This window comes from Pogona vitticeps, chromosome 1, assembly GCF_051106095.1.
Source record: "Pogona vitticeps strain Pit_001003342236 chromosome 1, PviZW2.1, whole genome shotgun sequence".
Taxonomy (NCBI): Eukaryota; Metazoa; Chordata; class Lepidosauria; order Squamata; family Agamidae; genus Pogona; species Pogona vitticeps.
The window spans coordinates 197,526,363-197,539,763 of NC_135783.1; the positions used below are offsets into that span (position 1 = coordinate 197,526,363).

Below are 13,401 nucleotides of genomic sequence, written 5' to 3' on the forward strand. Positions count from 1 at the left end.
AACTTTTATTCTAACAATGGCAGGAATGGAAATTTTAGCTTAAGAGGGCCAGCCAGTTTCTCTGGTAGCTGATATCTCCCAGTCTACTTTCTTTGCTCTCTGTCCTACAAAGCAGTTAACCTCCACCCCTTTTTTGGCCCAACCATTATGGTTTTCGGGCAAAGCTCCAAATGTACTGCTTCCAAGCATCCTCCAGTTGGAGCAGATGCAAAAACTAGCATTGGTGCCTCCACCTGCTTGGCTGCTTGGTCTGAGACTCTGAAGGGCAGCTGAAGGAGGTAGAGGGGCCAAGGCCCGTTTCAGCTGAAGCCGAAGGGCTGTTGTGGCAGCGCTGAGCCGAATGTCTCGTGGACAGCGGTGGCCTGTAGAGCTTGTTTGGCCAACTCCTCCTGGGGCCAGTCCTATGTTTCTGCCTGGTCCTCATCCCTCTCTTTGTCTTCCACCTACTCCGTTACATCTCCCCAAGCTCCTCTAATGTCCTCCTCCTTCTCCTCTTCAGACACTTCACCTTTTACATCTTCTTGAGCCTCCCCCCCCCCGTCCTGAATCACATGTCTCTCTTTATCTTGCTTTTCCCTGGTAGACCCTACTCCAGAAATCATCTTACTCAGTCTGTCCTGCTTCTTAGGTATTCTAGAATATTCATCACAGGGTTGGTCTCTCAAGCATGTCCCTTCCCCATAGTTGGGTTTGTCTACTTCCATGGCAGAGACTAGTTGCCATGGATATGGGAGTCCCAGAGGCCTAATCCAGGGCTTGTCATGGGTTTAAGATGCAGGGATTCCTGTCATAACACGCCCATAGGTAGCATAAAAATTAAGATTATATATGAGATCCAAACTTTAAAAGGCTTCAGAAAACAAACATCTCTTTGTCCAGAGTAAGTAACAGAATAATCCCTCTGTGGAGACCGTCCCAGAATGAGAATGGTACCATTAAGAAACATGATCTATGGTGGCTAACCATGGTTTGCAAATGGGGTGAATGGGGAAGGCACCTAAAGGAGGGACTCCAACATTGAATGTCATGAATACATACATAGTAGGTTCGTATGGCAACAGGGAGTCCTTAGGTGACTCTGGTCTCAGACTTCACTTTAAATGAGAAGGTTGAACAAAGATCTAAATGAGACTGGTTGGTTAATGTTCTAGTTTTTAGTTGTGCAATCCTTGTGAAAGATAATGTTCCTATTTATGGAAAAGTACCAAAATTAATCGTTTGATTTCCCCAAAAACCAGCCAGTCAAGCAGCCAGCCAACCAACCCAAGATGATACAAGGGTTAAAATCCTTTCTGTTAAATCCCGGTGTGACGACAGAAGTTTCTGTGTTCAGACTGCAGTCTGTTCTACCTCTTCTCTATTCAATTAGGTCAGCCTAAAATAGTGTCATATTTGGACAAATATTAGGTACAGTATTTTGGGCATGTTTACAATACCAGGCCCAATAATGCCTGAATTGGGCTCCAAATAAGTTTGTTTTGGTCTAGTTCTAGAAGCAGATTTCATTACTCAGCTTTTCTGTAAGAGAAGCATTAACAACAATAGTTAGGTCTACAATGAAAAAATACACCTTTATCACTTGGCATCTTAAAACTATATGCAACCAACTTTCAGCACCATTCTTATCAATTTAGGATTAGAAACCGGTTGGAAGAAGTGCTTTTCATTTACAGAAATTTACAAAGAAGAGGAAAACAGCCCTGTTTTAACACTCCGTGCCATGTGCCTCCTTTGGACTACATGTTTGTTAAAGGTGGCTTTTTGTTAATAATCAGGTGAATTGCTCCATTTTACAATTTGGCATTTAGCTGGGGGATAGTAATAGTCTGTCTCCCCCCCCCCGCGCCCTTAAATAAAACACATAGGAAATGCTGCCAGCTCGCCTTAAGAAAAGCACAAGCCCCTCCTGTGTTTCTGTTAACGCCATTGGATATTACACACAAGGTGTTTTCCATATGCTGTTCACTATGGAATCCCAAAGGAACTTGTTGCCCAGATGGTTTCAGACATATGCTTCCACTGAATTCAGCTATATTTCATGAAATGATGCACAGACTGCCAGGAAAGATGTATAACGTTTGCCTGCACACTTGCAGATACATCACAAGGATCCAGAAGACTCTTCACAGCACTGTGGAATGTTTGCACAACTCTTTCCATGCAGAGCAGTGGCTGGAGTATTAGACTAGGGACTTGGGACAGCTAGATTCAAGCTGCCTCTTCCCCATGACAAAATTCACTCCTCAATCTCACTACTTTACAGGATTGTTGTGAGAACAAAGATAAGGGGAGGCGAATGCTGTAAGTTGTCTTCAGCTCTACGGAGAAGAGGTAGGATAGAAATGTGCAAATTAATTCCTACATTCATGATTAAGGAAGCACGAACAAAGCACCTTTTGAGGGTCTAGGATTTCCAAAGTAAGGACTGCTAGCGAGCAAAAATCTAGTGCAACGTGGTGTGCTGTCTACTCATACCCATTCCACTCAACAGTTAGTTAAACTGAACCATGTTTTAAAAATAGTAGCTCACTACAGATTTCAGACAAATCTACGCTTCCATATACTGTATTTCTAAGCAATCTGTGGCATTAATCATGCAGCTTGCCATTCAGTGTGCAGTTTTTCTTTCAGAAAAAACCCACATGGGATGAATCAGGACCCTGGTGGGATGCTGGTGGTGATTTTAGGGCTATCGTCCTTGGTACACTGTTGTGTTCCCAGCCTTGTTGTGGGGGTGGGATCTAGGAGTTTTGCTTCATACATTCATCCATACGTATTGATAGACTACTTATTAATTATTGGCAAGAATCCCATTACATAAATACACTGGCACGTTTCTCTCGGCTGCATAGCTCAGTGGTTTAACTAGAGCCGGAGGCTGAGAGTTGGATTTCCCGCTGGGCCTCCTGGGAGAAGAGCCAGCCGGTGTGGCCTTGGGCAAGTTACACCATCCCAGGTTGAACCCCAGAAGAACAGAGTGGCAAGGTGTACTTCTGAGTACACCCTACATAGAAAACCCTGAAAAGGGTTGCTGTAAGTCAGTATGGACATGATGGCGCATGGTTATTATTTTATATTTCCCACAGCATAACCTCTGGTGGTAAATTGCCACTTTTTTCCCTACTTGTGTGCCAAGTTATACAACTTTTCTGTGACAAGAAAAAACAGCACTGATTCCCTAACTTGCTTCCCAGTTTGCTGCTGAAAGTTATACTGACAGAGTTACATCAGCAGGTGTAACTGAAAAGGTTTGAACCATAATTTAATTTAATTGTTAAAATTGGATTTGTATACAGTTTCAGCTCCGTTGAGCTCAGGTTGTCATATCTGCCCCCACACCTCTACTTTATCTGCACAACAGCCCTGTTGGGATTAGAAAGGGTGGCTGAGGGACAAATACTGTGATGACTAGAACCTTGATCTTTCCAAATCTTAGTCCTAGATTCTTAATGACTAAACTGTCCTGGGAACAACATGAAGGCGGCAGTTCTTTGAAAGTCATCCAGAATTAAAAGAAGGAGAGACAAAACAGAGAAGAAAAATGTCTGCTATTAACAGTAAGTTATAGTGCTTCGAAAATTCTTTCTTTTATTTTGCAGACAAAAAAAACCAAACAAACAGCCACGCATTTCTCTTTTTGGCTTACCTGCACAGTTAAAGAACACCCAGCAGTAACAGGAAAAAGCTTCTCTGACTGCATTTGCCTCCTAGTTTTCATAGGCTTCCTCCCACACACTTTCAAACCTGTAGGGTTGGACTATAGGTCCCAGATTCCCCAGCCCAAAATTACATACACCAAATGTTGTAGGGCAGTGGTTCCCAACCTTGGGTAACCCTAGGGTTCTTGGACTGCTACTCTCAGAAATCATGGCCAGCATAACTGGTGGAGAAGGTTTCTGGAAACTGCAGTCCAGGAACACCTGGGTGACCCAAGGCTGGGAACCGTTGCTGTAAGGGAATAGTGGGATTTGTATTCTGTTTGGGGAAGGCAGACTAGGAGGACAAAATAAGGGTTAGACTCACTTGGGGGACCATGGCACAGTGAATGGACAGCCTGGCTGGGGATGGTGGCCTTTGGAGACAACAGTTTGGAAGCACAAGTCGTTCAGCAATATTGCAAATAGTGCTATTGAGAAACCTGGTGGAGAAGGAGCTGTAAGGGTGGCTGAACTTGTATTTCTGGCCAGGGCTTTTAGATTTGTTTTGGTGAATGTAAAAGGTGCCTTGACAGAAAGGACTGCATGATGTCAGAATCTGAGATGCTAAAGAAAAGAGGGGGGCGAGGCAAGGCAGCAGAGGCATTAGACTTTAGAATGTCAGATTTTGACAAACTTGTGTGTCATTAGCCAAAGTACCATGGAAAGATTAAGCTCTGTGAAAAGGAGTTTATGAATGGGGCTGGCAGCTTTCAGAAACCATTATGCTGGAAGCATAGTTATGAACCATGGCTGTGCAAAATTAGAAAGAATGGTGGGCATCGAAGAACACTGGTATTATTGAGGCAGTAATCTTCTTAATGATCAGAAAGTCAAGGGGAAGGCAAAGAAAAGTACCACACAGATTCAGGGTACTCGTACAAGAAAAGTGAAGGCAAAAGCAGAAAATAAGTTGCAGCTACTGAGAGATGAAGGAGGGCCCCTTACCAGAAGGGAAAGAAAAGCAATATTGCATGGCACACAAGTAGAGAAAAGGTCAGGGCAAAGAGAAGGTGCCACTGAAACGTGTATGATAACTTCAAGTCAGCATTGTCCTCCCCCCCCCAAAAAAATTAATGTTTGATTTTCCAATATAACACAGTTTTGTAGAAAGGCTCTTTTTCATTGTCTTAACAAGAGCAATATTTCCAAGCCTTGGGAAGGAAACTACTGCCATTGTCAGCATTTAGAAGATCTCCTGTGGAGATCAAGATTTTGTCCTGGGCACCCTGCTGCTCAAGGTGAACAGTATTAAATCAGGAAGGTGTGTGTATGTGTGTGTGGGGGGGCAGAATACTGGAGTATGGAGGAGGAAGGATGTATTTTGTATGCTTATTCTAACCCCTGAGAAACATGCAACAAGCTAGAGGTGTGTGATGTGTTAATGATTGGTAATGCGTTACAGCTTGTAGTTAAGTAAGCACCTGCTTCAACAGATGCACCAAAGGTAGTCAGGAGAGTGCATACAGAACTCAAGTGAGGCATAGACCCAAGAGATGCCATACTTGATCAAATTAGAATTTGTGAAAATCTCTGGATAGACTCTAGAGCAAAATCTCCCTAGGTCCAAGGACTGCCTCTCGCAACCTTGAAGGACTTGCTCTACCTGCTCCCCAAATATTTTTGCTTTGAAACAGGCTTTTAAAAAGCTGAAAGGGACTCATCGCATGATCTAGTGACCAGGTTTTGTTTTTTTAAAGAAATGCAATTTCAGGCAATGGATGTGGGGTCCCCAGAACATGGCAGAATTGCCTACTAGGAAGACTTTCTGAGTCATTAAACAAGAGAGAGAGAGAGAGAGCAATCCTGCTTTAAGGGTAGGGTAGAGGAAAAACTGAGATCTCTCTAGAGTCAGAAAATCCGGACATACTGTATATGTCCAAGAATGCCCATTCATGAAGTTATAGCTGCCTCAGTTGGAATAGGTTTGTGGGGGGGAGGGGGAAAAGATGTACTTTCCTTAACAGGTCAGGCATTCTTCAACCGAAGAGATACGAGTCAGCTTTTGTGATACATGATTAACTCAGCAATTCCATGTCCCTCCTTTAATCTGAACTCTGTTTGCTTAAATACACTGCCACCATGTTTCTGATTGGGGTGACCTACTGGAAGGACATGATGCCTCTGCAGAAGGAATTTCACTGACTAGGCATTTGCTACTGAACCAGGTTTAAGCTTTCTGTATTAGTTTATAAAGGCCTAGCCAGATTTCTCAAGCATTGACCTTCTCTTTTACATCCTACTTCATGGTGTCACATGCTCTGCAGATCTGCTCTGTTATCGTTCATAGCAGTGCATTTAGTGTGGTAACACTTAGCGCATGGAATACCTTTCCCTCAGACATTTGACACGCTCCAAACATTTGATATTTTAGATGCATGTTGAAAATGTACCTCTTTCTGCAAGTTTCCCCTCCGTAGTTCAAATTATCATCTATTTCAGGGATAATATGAATATTTCATTTTAAAGTTTGTGCATTGTGTGGGTTGTATGTTTATCATTGTTGAGCCCTAGGTGGTTTATCAATATCTGTCTGTCCGTCCGTCCATCCATCTAATATAGGAATAAAAATTGATTAAAGTTAAGTTTCTATGTAGGCCGTTTAATTATTTTCCTTGAGAGTTTGACTCCAGACTTTGTATGAGAGCAGGTGAGCACAGTTGTTGGCACCTTTATAAACTAGAAGTTACTGGTAATAGAGATGGCCAGGTACTTAATCTGATTAGTTGTAATGCTATATCATGTCTTCTAGTGACTTATGGTATTAAAGGAGCCTTAATGGAAAGAGTTGTTGCTGAGGCATCATATAACTTCTATAAGACAACAGTGTAGTACAGTATAATACTGCTAATGACCATTAATGATCGTCTACATTAATAGGCGTATCACCATACTTTTCAGCATTCATCAGATTTGAGAGACATGCTGAATATTTCCTTGTGTCAATTGACTTCTTGATGCCAGATGATAACGATAGCGTTTTCCACTCCTGATGACGGTGGACATTTCCACATAATTAAAAAACAGGATATAAAGAACAATGGTTTGCATAAAATTCCATATGCTCATTTATAGGCACAGATGCTGAATCCCACACAACAGTCTGAGCTTAAATGAAAAGTAGGATTCCAGTGTAATGAATAATACTCATGTTCTGTCAGTTGTAATGACATCTCCCAGAGAATGTGAGATTTCCATCCCTTCTAAAATTGCAATCTAATACAGTGGTGCCCCGCATGACAACGATAATCCATTCCATTAAAATAGCTGTAAAGCGAAATCGTCGTCATGCGGAAAAAAACCATTGCAATGCATTGAAAACCAGTTAATGCGTTCCAGTGGGGAAATACCTCATCGTCCAGCGAAGACTGCCCATAGAGAACCACCGATCAGCTGTTTAAAATCGCTGTCTTCCGAAGTTTCTGTCCAGAAAACAGCCATTTTGCGAAGGGAGGGAAGCCATTTTGCAAAGGGAACCCATTTTGCGGAGCCAGAAGAAACATAGTTTTGCGAACAAACAGTTCGCGAAGCAAGGACCTAATCAACGAAAAGCGGATTTCCCCCATAGGAACTATTGTTTTGCGATCACAAAAATCAAGCGATTTTGTTGTTTACCGGGGTAAGCATCTAGCGGGGCACCACTGTAATTCTTCCACTTAGAAATATCCTTTACCCGTGTGTTCAGGGAGTCAGAAAATGTCACCTATATTTTTAATTCTTGAATTTGTCTTCCAGTTTTACTTTCAATAAATGGCTCAATAACTGGTTGAAGAAGTTTTGAATTGCTTCAGATACATTCTGCACATATTGACACCAAATCTTTATGATTGCAGTGTAATTCCTGTAAAATGTGGGAAATAGCTTGAGGACTGTATTTCTTTAAAAAAGGGCTCTTTTCATGGATAGCTACCACAGCCTCCAGTGTTGTCAGACACATTTCGCCATTGATAAAATATTGTGACTTGCATAGTGAGAATATAAAACCCTTATTTAGCTCATGCCAGGAATTTTTATTTTTTACTGCCCCAGCTAACAGCAAATGTACTGTAGTAGAATAAGAGGATAAGAGATAGGTAAGAATCAAGAAACTGGAGATTCGTGATGGTTTGTGGTTCATGGTTCGCAGTTTGTTTTTCTGGTTTGTGCCGGGGGGGGACTTACCTCCTCCTGCCTCCTCTGTCACTGCCCCTGTCACCTCCCTACTTGGTCCTGCTGTCTCTGAGGATGGCGGCAGAAGCAGTGGTGGAGGTGGTGGCAGGACCAGGTAGGGAGGCGATGGGGAAGGTGTCAGGCAGGCATCCCCTTTTGCTGAATATAATGAAGTACCGAGGGGCAAAAAGTTGGTTGCTTCACCTTGCTTTAGCAAAATAGGATCCCTGAACTGGTTCGTGAACTGAACTCAGGACCCAGCCCAATTCATTGGTTTTTTCTGGTTTGTGGTTTGGTTTGTGCCCATGTCTATAATGAACCATAACATGGGCAAATTTAGAATACTGTGCACAGTGTCAGTTACCATGTCTCAAAAGGAATACGATCACAGAGCTTACAGTGTCATACAAAGACAACAAAACTAGTCAAGAAAAATGGAGTACTTTCCTTTGAGGAAAAGCTACAGAATCTGTGACTTCCTAGTTCAGGTATGGCGAGGTCAGGAAGGACTATGTACTTTTATCAGTAAAGAGAGCAGATTAAATGTTCCGCTCCTTGTAGTGCTGAAAAGTCCGCTATGCCTCTGGAAGCTTTTTGGCAGCAAGTTGAGGAACTGAGGGTGGAGACAAAGCTTTTCACCAAGGTTACTTCAACACTAGAGCCCTTCAGTGTTTTCAGTCAACAACATCCCATTCTCAGCATCTGAAAACCTGATACCGGGGAGGGGCAGCCTTGTGACATTATAGGTGTAGACTTGAGTGATGTCACGACAGTGGGCAGGCAAGCATTGGGAGTGGGATGAGAACGGCTTCTGGACCAGATGGTTCTCCAAATGGGTATGAAGGGAATTTTAGAAAATGGGCCAAACCCACAGCTGGTCTGAGAAACTTTGCCCCCCTCCCCCGCCCGTTGTGCCTGTTGGTATTTTTCTTGATTGACACAGTTAGGAATATTCTCCCTCCTCCCAAATTTCTTCTCCCCCACTTTTTAGGAAGAAGGATCTAGAACCTCATTTCCCTTCTCCATCCAGTTCCGATGAAGTGCCAAACACAGGCATTTGCTTCAATTTACTGGGTCTGAGGTAGGATGGCTGCACCTGGAACATCTAGATATTGGTGCAGCATGAAGGCCTATTCCAGCAGACTTTTGGGTAATACTGTATAATTAAAGTCCAAAGTTGAAAATAAGAAAGTGCAAAGAAGTCATTATAGTTTTTTAAATGACTGAAAAGTGTCAAATGCAAAATTGAACATGAAATGCTCAGTTTTTGTTCAAGCACTTCAGTTTGGTACAAAGAAAGCTGGTCAGATTTCAAATTAAGATGAAGAATATTTTGACTGTTTGACCAGTTTAATATTTTCAAAGTGTTTTTTTTCCAGTTGCCTTCATCTGACTTGATTTTATTCTTTATCAGGGCCAGCTCTGCCTTTAGAGATGTTGAGGTAGCTACCTGAGGTAGCAAATTTTTAGTGTCAACAAAAGGTAACAAGTGATTTATTATTTTATTCTATTCTATTCTATTCTATTTTAATGCAGCCAAACCTAGTTATATGTGGAATCTACACCATGGAACATAGGTTGCCAGCCTGGGAGTCAGGACCTCCAAGGGGGTCACTAAGTGTTTTCTTGGGGGTTTCATGGTGATTTTTAGTTGCAATTATTTTTATATTTATTGCATTAAACAAGGTGTACACAATGCTGTTTCATTTTAATCCTCTCGCCACACTGTCACCCAGAGTTATTGTTTCTGGACCCCTTTAGGCAGCTTTTCCTTTCATGCAGGGGCATCATCCCCCCACCCCCTTTGAGAGAGCTGCCCTCGCCTGCATCTCCCTGCTCCTGCACATCCACCTTTGGAGGACCGATGTCAGCCCTTTGGAAACCGAGTGTGCGCCTGGCTCCAAGAGGCCTGAATGAGGCGAGCATGCAGCTCCTGCTGGGAATGCTAAGGCTGGAGGTGCCGGCAGGATTGAAAAGGAGTTGCTGCCACGGCAGAGGCACCTTTCGCTCTGCCTGAATCTTCTTCTGGCGCTACCTGGAAGGGAGAGGGGACCCGGGCAGGGAAATGCCTCTGGGCCCCATGTGATTCTTGGAGGAAGAAGGCAAGGGAGGCAAAAAGGGGAGGGGAAGATAGAGGCAGATTTACAGCTTTCCCCCATAATTATGTATTCTTATATTAATATTAGGGTAGAATTATATTCTGAAAAATCTATTTTAATGTGTTTTCTTTACCTGATTAGAAATGCCTTCTCATGCAATTATGGTGGGAGGTTCATGGGTTATTTGGTTGTTTAAAAAGGGGGCTGCAACTTGAAAACATTCGGGAAACATTGCCTTGGAATGTGGGCTACGGAAAGAGCTAAGTTATAAATATCTCAAGTGAATAAAAATATCAGCCCACTGTTTTATGAAACAAGTACATTTTGCTGCTCTTTTGGGAAATTCTAAGCTTCGGATTTGAATCTACTGGATAATTTTCTTAATGGACAGACAACTAATGAAATCTGTGCTTTGTTCCTTGGACATGGTACATGGACAGTACCAGCAGCTGTCATTAAAAAGTGTAATGTTCCCTGATTTAAATCTTCAATTGATTCCTTAAAAATATGTTCTGGTACCCTCCCTTCTCACTATGCTGTTGCTCTTATTAAAGGCAGAGCCCCCTAGACCCCCGCCCCACTGCATTAACATAAAAACATAGATGTTGGGAGGTTTAATAATGGACCTCCCGCATGACACAGTTAAAAAGAAAGAAGGCAGAAATAAATACAAAATGCATATGAAATGTTAGGCTGGTAGAATAATAGAGTTCCTTCTATAAGACCTAGAACATAATAATGAGGACTTTGTGCTCAAGAGCTGTATTTTACTTAATTTACCGTTAAGCTTTGACTTCCATTGTAAGTCTACATGTTCCTTCAAGAAAAACCATTACCTGCTGAACTGATGATGCCATGGCCTATGTTATTTTTATTTCGTATTATTTGTTAAAAATAATTGCTTAATGCACATAAAGTAATACTAATTCTTCTGAGGCTGGTAACAGGAGTACTCTGCTCGCTGGGGGGGTGCAGGGTGCTCCTTGCAATAGTTAGGTTATAAACCGCCCTGAGAGTGGTGTAGCTATATAGAAGTCGAAGCAACAACAAGAGCAAATTAGGAGGAAAAGGAAAAAATAACCTCACTCACTTGCTCTAGTTTTGTGGTATGTGTACGCGCCCACATGTGCTTTTGTGTTTTCTTCCTCCCCCCCCTTTTTTTGCCTGAGTCCATGTTTTGTTTTGTTTTTAATTTCTCCACAGGCATGAAATGCCCATTGAGTCCTGACCACCTCTTTGGAGATGGAATTATGAATCCAACAGCATTTCTCTGTGGCTTTGAAGAAAAAGGACTGAGACATGACAGCCTAGACTATCACTTCAGTAAAGAGAAAAAAAAGATATTTTCTTTCTGTGATGTCTGCAATATACAGTTGAACTCAGCAGCACAGGCTCAGGTTCATTACAATGGGAAGTCTCACTTGAAAAGAGTGAAGCAGCTGAATAATGGGAAACTACCTACAAATACGTCCACAGGCACTTTATTGGCAGGTTCCAACACAGGTACGTATACCTATCTATCTGTCTGTCTTATCTAGCTAGCTATTAGGTCTGATATTTGCCAGAAACAAAAGGCTGGTATAGTAGGACCCTCTTATTCACAGGATGAGTATCCACTGATTCACTTATCCATTGGCTGAAAATACTAAATTAAAACCCCGGAAATACCTCTTTATATGTATTTACAGGGTGTGTTTACCAGACCTGGCCCCTATATGGACCCAGAGACCATGCAATGTATGGTGTTCAATATATCCACGTGTTTCAGCATCTGGGGTGGGCTGTTACTTGGAATTGATCCTCCATGGATACCACAGCCCTACTTTACCTTTCTCCCTGGTGCTAGCCTTATAAGAGTCTGTTATTCTGTCCTAATCACTAGTATGGCTTTATCCTCTCCAGAATCCTGACCTATATTGTGTGGGCTTTGCAGCTAATGATGTCTGTACAGGAAGTTATCTGCCTTCAGTTTTTCTTGTCCATTCTTTCTTGGCATAGTGTAGAGAAGTGAATCCATTGTCCAAGCATGCAAAAGCACATGTGACAGGTAAATGGAGGACAAGGCCTTGACCCATGCTCAGTTCCTCTGACTACTGAACTCCGTTAGTAGTAGTAATTGTGATGAGTTTGATACTATGGCCCACTTCAGTCATGGCAAACCTTATCCCTATGAATTATGCAACTGCGTATTCCCGCCTCACCCCTGTTTTTCCCTTCTCTCCTTTTTGCGCCCAGCTCCAGTGATGGTTTACTGGTTTCCTAAGCCCCAGTTTCTGATATCATCTCAGCTAGGAAATTGAGGTTTAAGGGCTTCTTCCAAACCAGAAAATTAAAGAAGGATCTTGTTAGTAGAGAACCTGTAAATCTCAGTTTTCTCGTTTGGTCATCCCTGGAATCTGATCATAAAAACCAAGATACTTTTGCCGAAACTGGAACAGAGTGAGGAGAACAATTTAATGACTGGGATTGTTATAACGAAAGTGGACCTTTGTCTCAGAGGCTCAGAGATTGGCCCGTAGTTTTCTGGGAACCCCTTTCCCCTGCTCAGCTGACTTAGAGAAAGCATTGAAAGTGATAGATCTCCATAGCTGCTGCAATGCCATCCTCAGCAAACTCCAGCCTAAGATTGTGTTTATAGAACCAGCGGCAGTTCTTTCCCAAGCCGTATTCTCAGCATATAATTTTTCTTTTCTTTTTGTTATGCGTGAAAGGAAACAGCATTACTACTTCTCCCTGCTGTTGCAGTAGCTTCTACCGAATTTTTCAAGTTCACAGATGTCCTCATTTTTAATTGTGGAATTCATGGAGTGATACTGCCTTTATCCTACTGCAGGAAATACGCAGGCATTGTTGTTAGCTTCTTCTTGATTACTGTAGCTTTCCTCGTGTGTCCTACTGGCTGGGATAGTGCAAAAATATAATTTCAGATATAGGGCTGGATGGTTCAGTTTTTTAACTACATTTAAATCCACAGGTTTGCTTTGTCAGGTGCACAACTAGATCACTATGGGGGCCCTTTTTACATTTTAGGAGCTCAGAGGGGCTGCACTGGTAGGTTTACCACGCAAGGGTATTTTTGTTGTCATTTTAAAATAAAGTTTTATTTTGCCTCATTTCCTCTGCATAGAATTACATTGTCTTTCCCTTCCTTCTAATTTTCTCTGTTCTATAATGTATGGAATTTATTCATTGGCTGTAAACTTTATCTCCTCCCAGTATTCTTTTTACCCTTGCCAACCCATCCCACATTCTTCCTCTCTCTCTCTCTCTCTTTGTTCTTAGTGAGTTTGTCAGAGTCAGTTCATGAAGTATGGCTTGGGTCTGGTCCCTGTCCCCCCACTCCACCCCGACCATCTGAAAGGTGGCATTTTCCCACATGCTTTGGGGTCTGGTGAAGAGGCTGTTCCCACTGTTCCACCGCCTTCAGAGTACCATTTGGTGGGGAATTCAAGAAAGGG

At 42.4% G+C, this 13,401-nt stretch overlaps 1 protein-coding gene across 9 annotated transcripts in view; it reads left to right on the forward strand.

Annotated features, from left to right (window-relative positions):
- ZNF385B (zinc finger protein 385B) overlaps positions 1-13,401 on the forward strand; it is a 302,949-nt gene that overhangs the window by 25,608 nt on the left and 263,940 nt on the right. For 5 of the 9 annotated variants that reach the window (XM_078393823.1, XM_078393844.1, XM_078393828.1 and 2 more), the window contains exon 1: positions 5,097-11,446. In XM_078393823.1, coding sequence (XP_078249949.1) covers positions 11,068-11,446 — 379 coding nt within the window. In that variant the 5' untranslated portion in view covers positions 5,097-11,067. Of the gene's footprint in view, positions 1-5,096; positions 11,447-13,401 lie in introns of those variants that run through there. The other 4 variants (XM_078393837.1, XM_072980833.2, XM_072980858.2 and 1 more) reach the window with 1 other exon arrangement.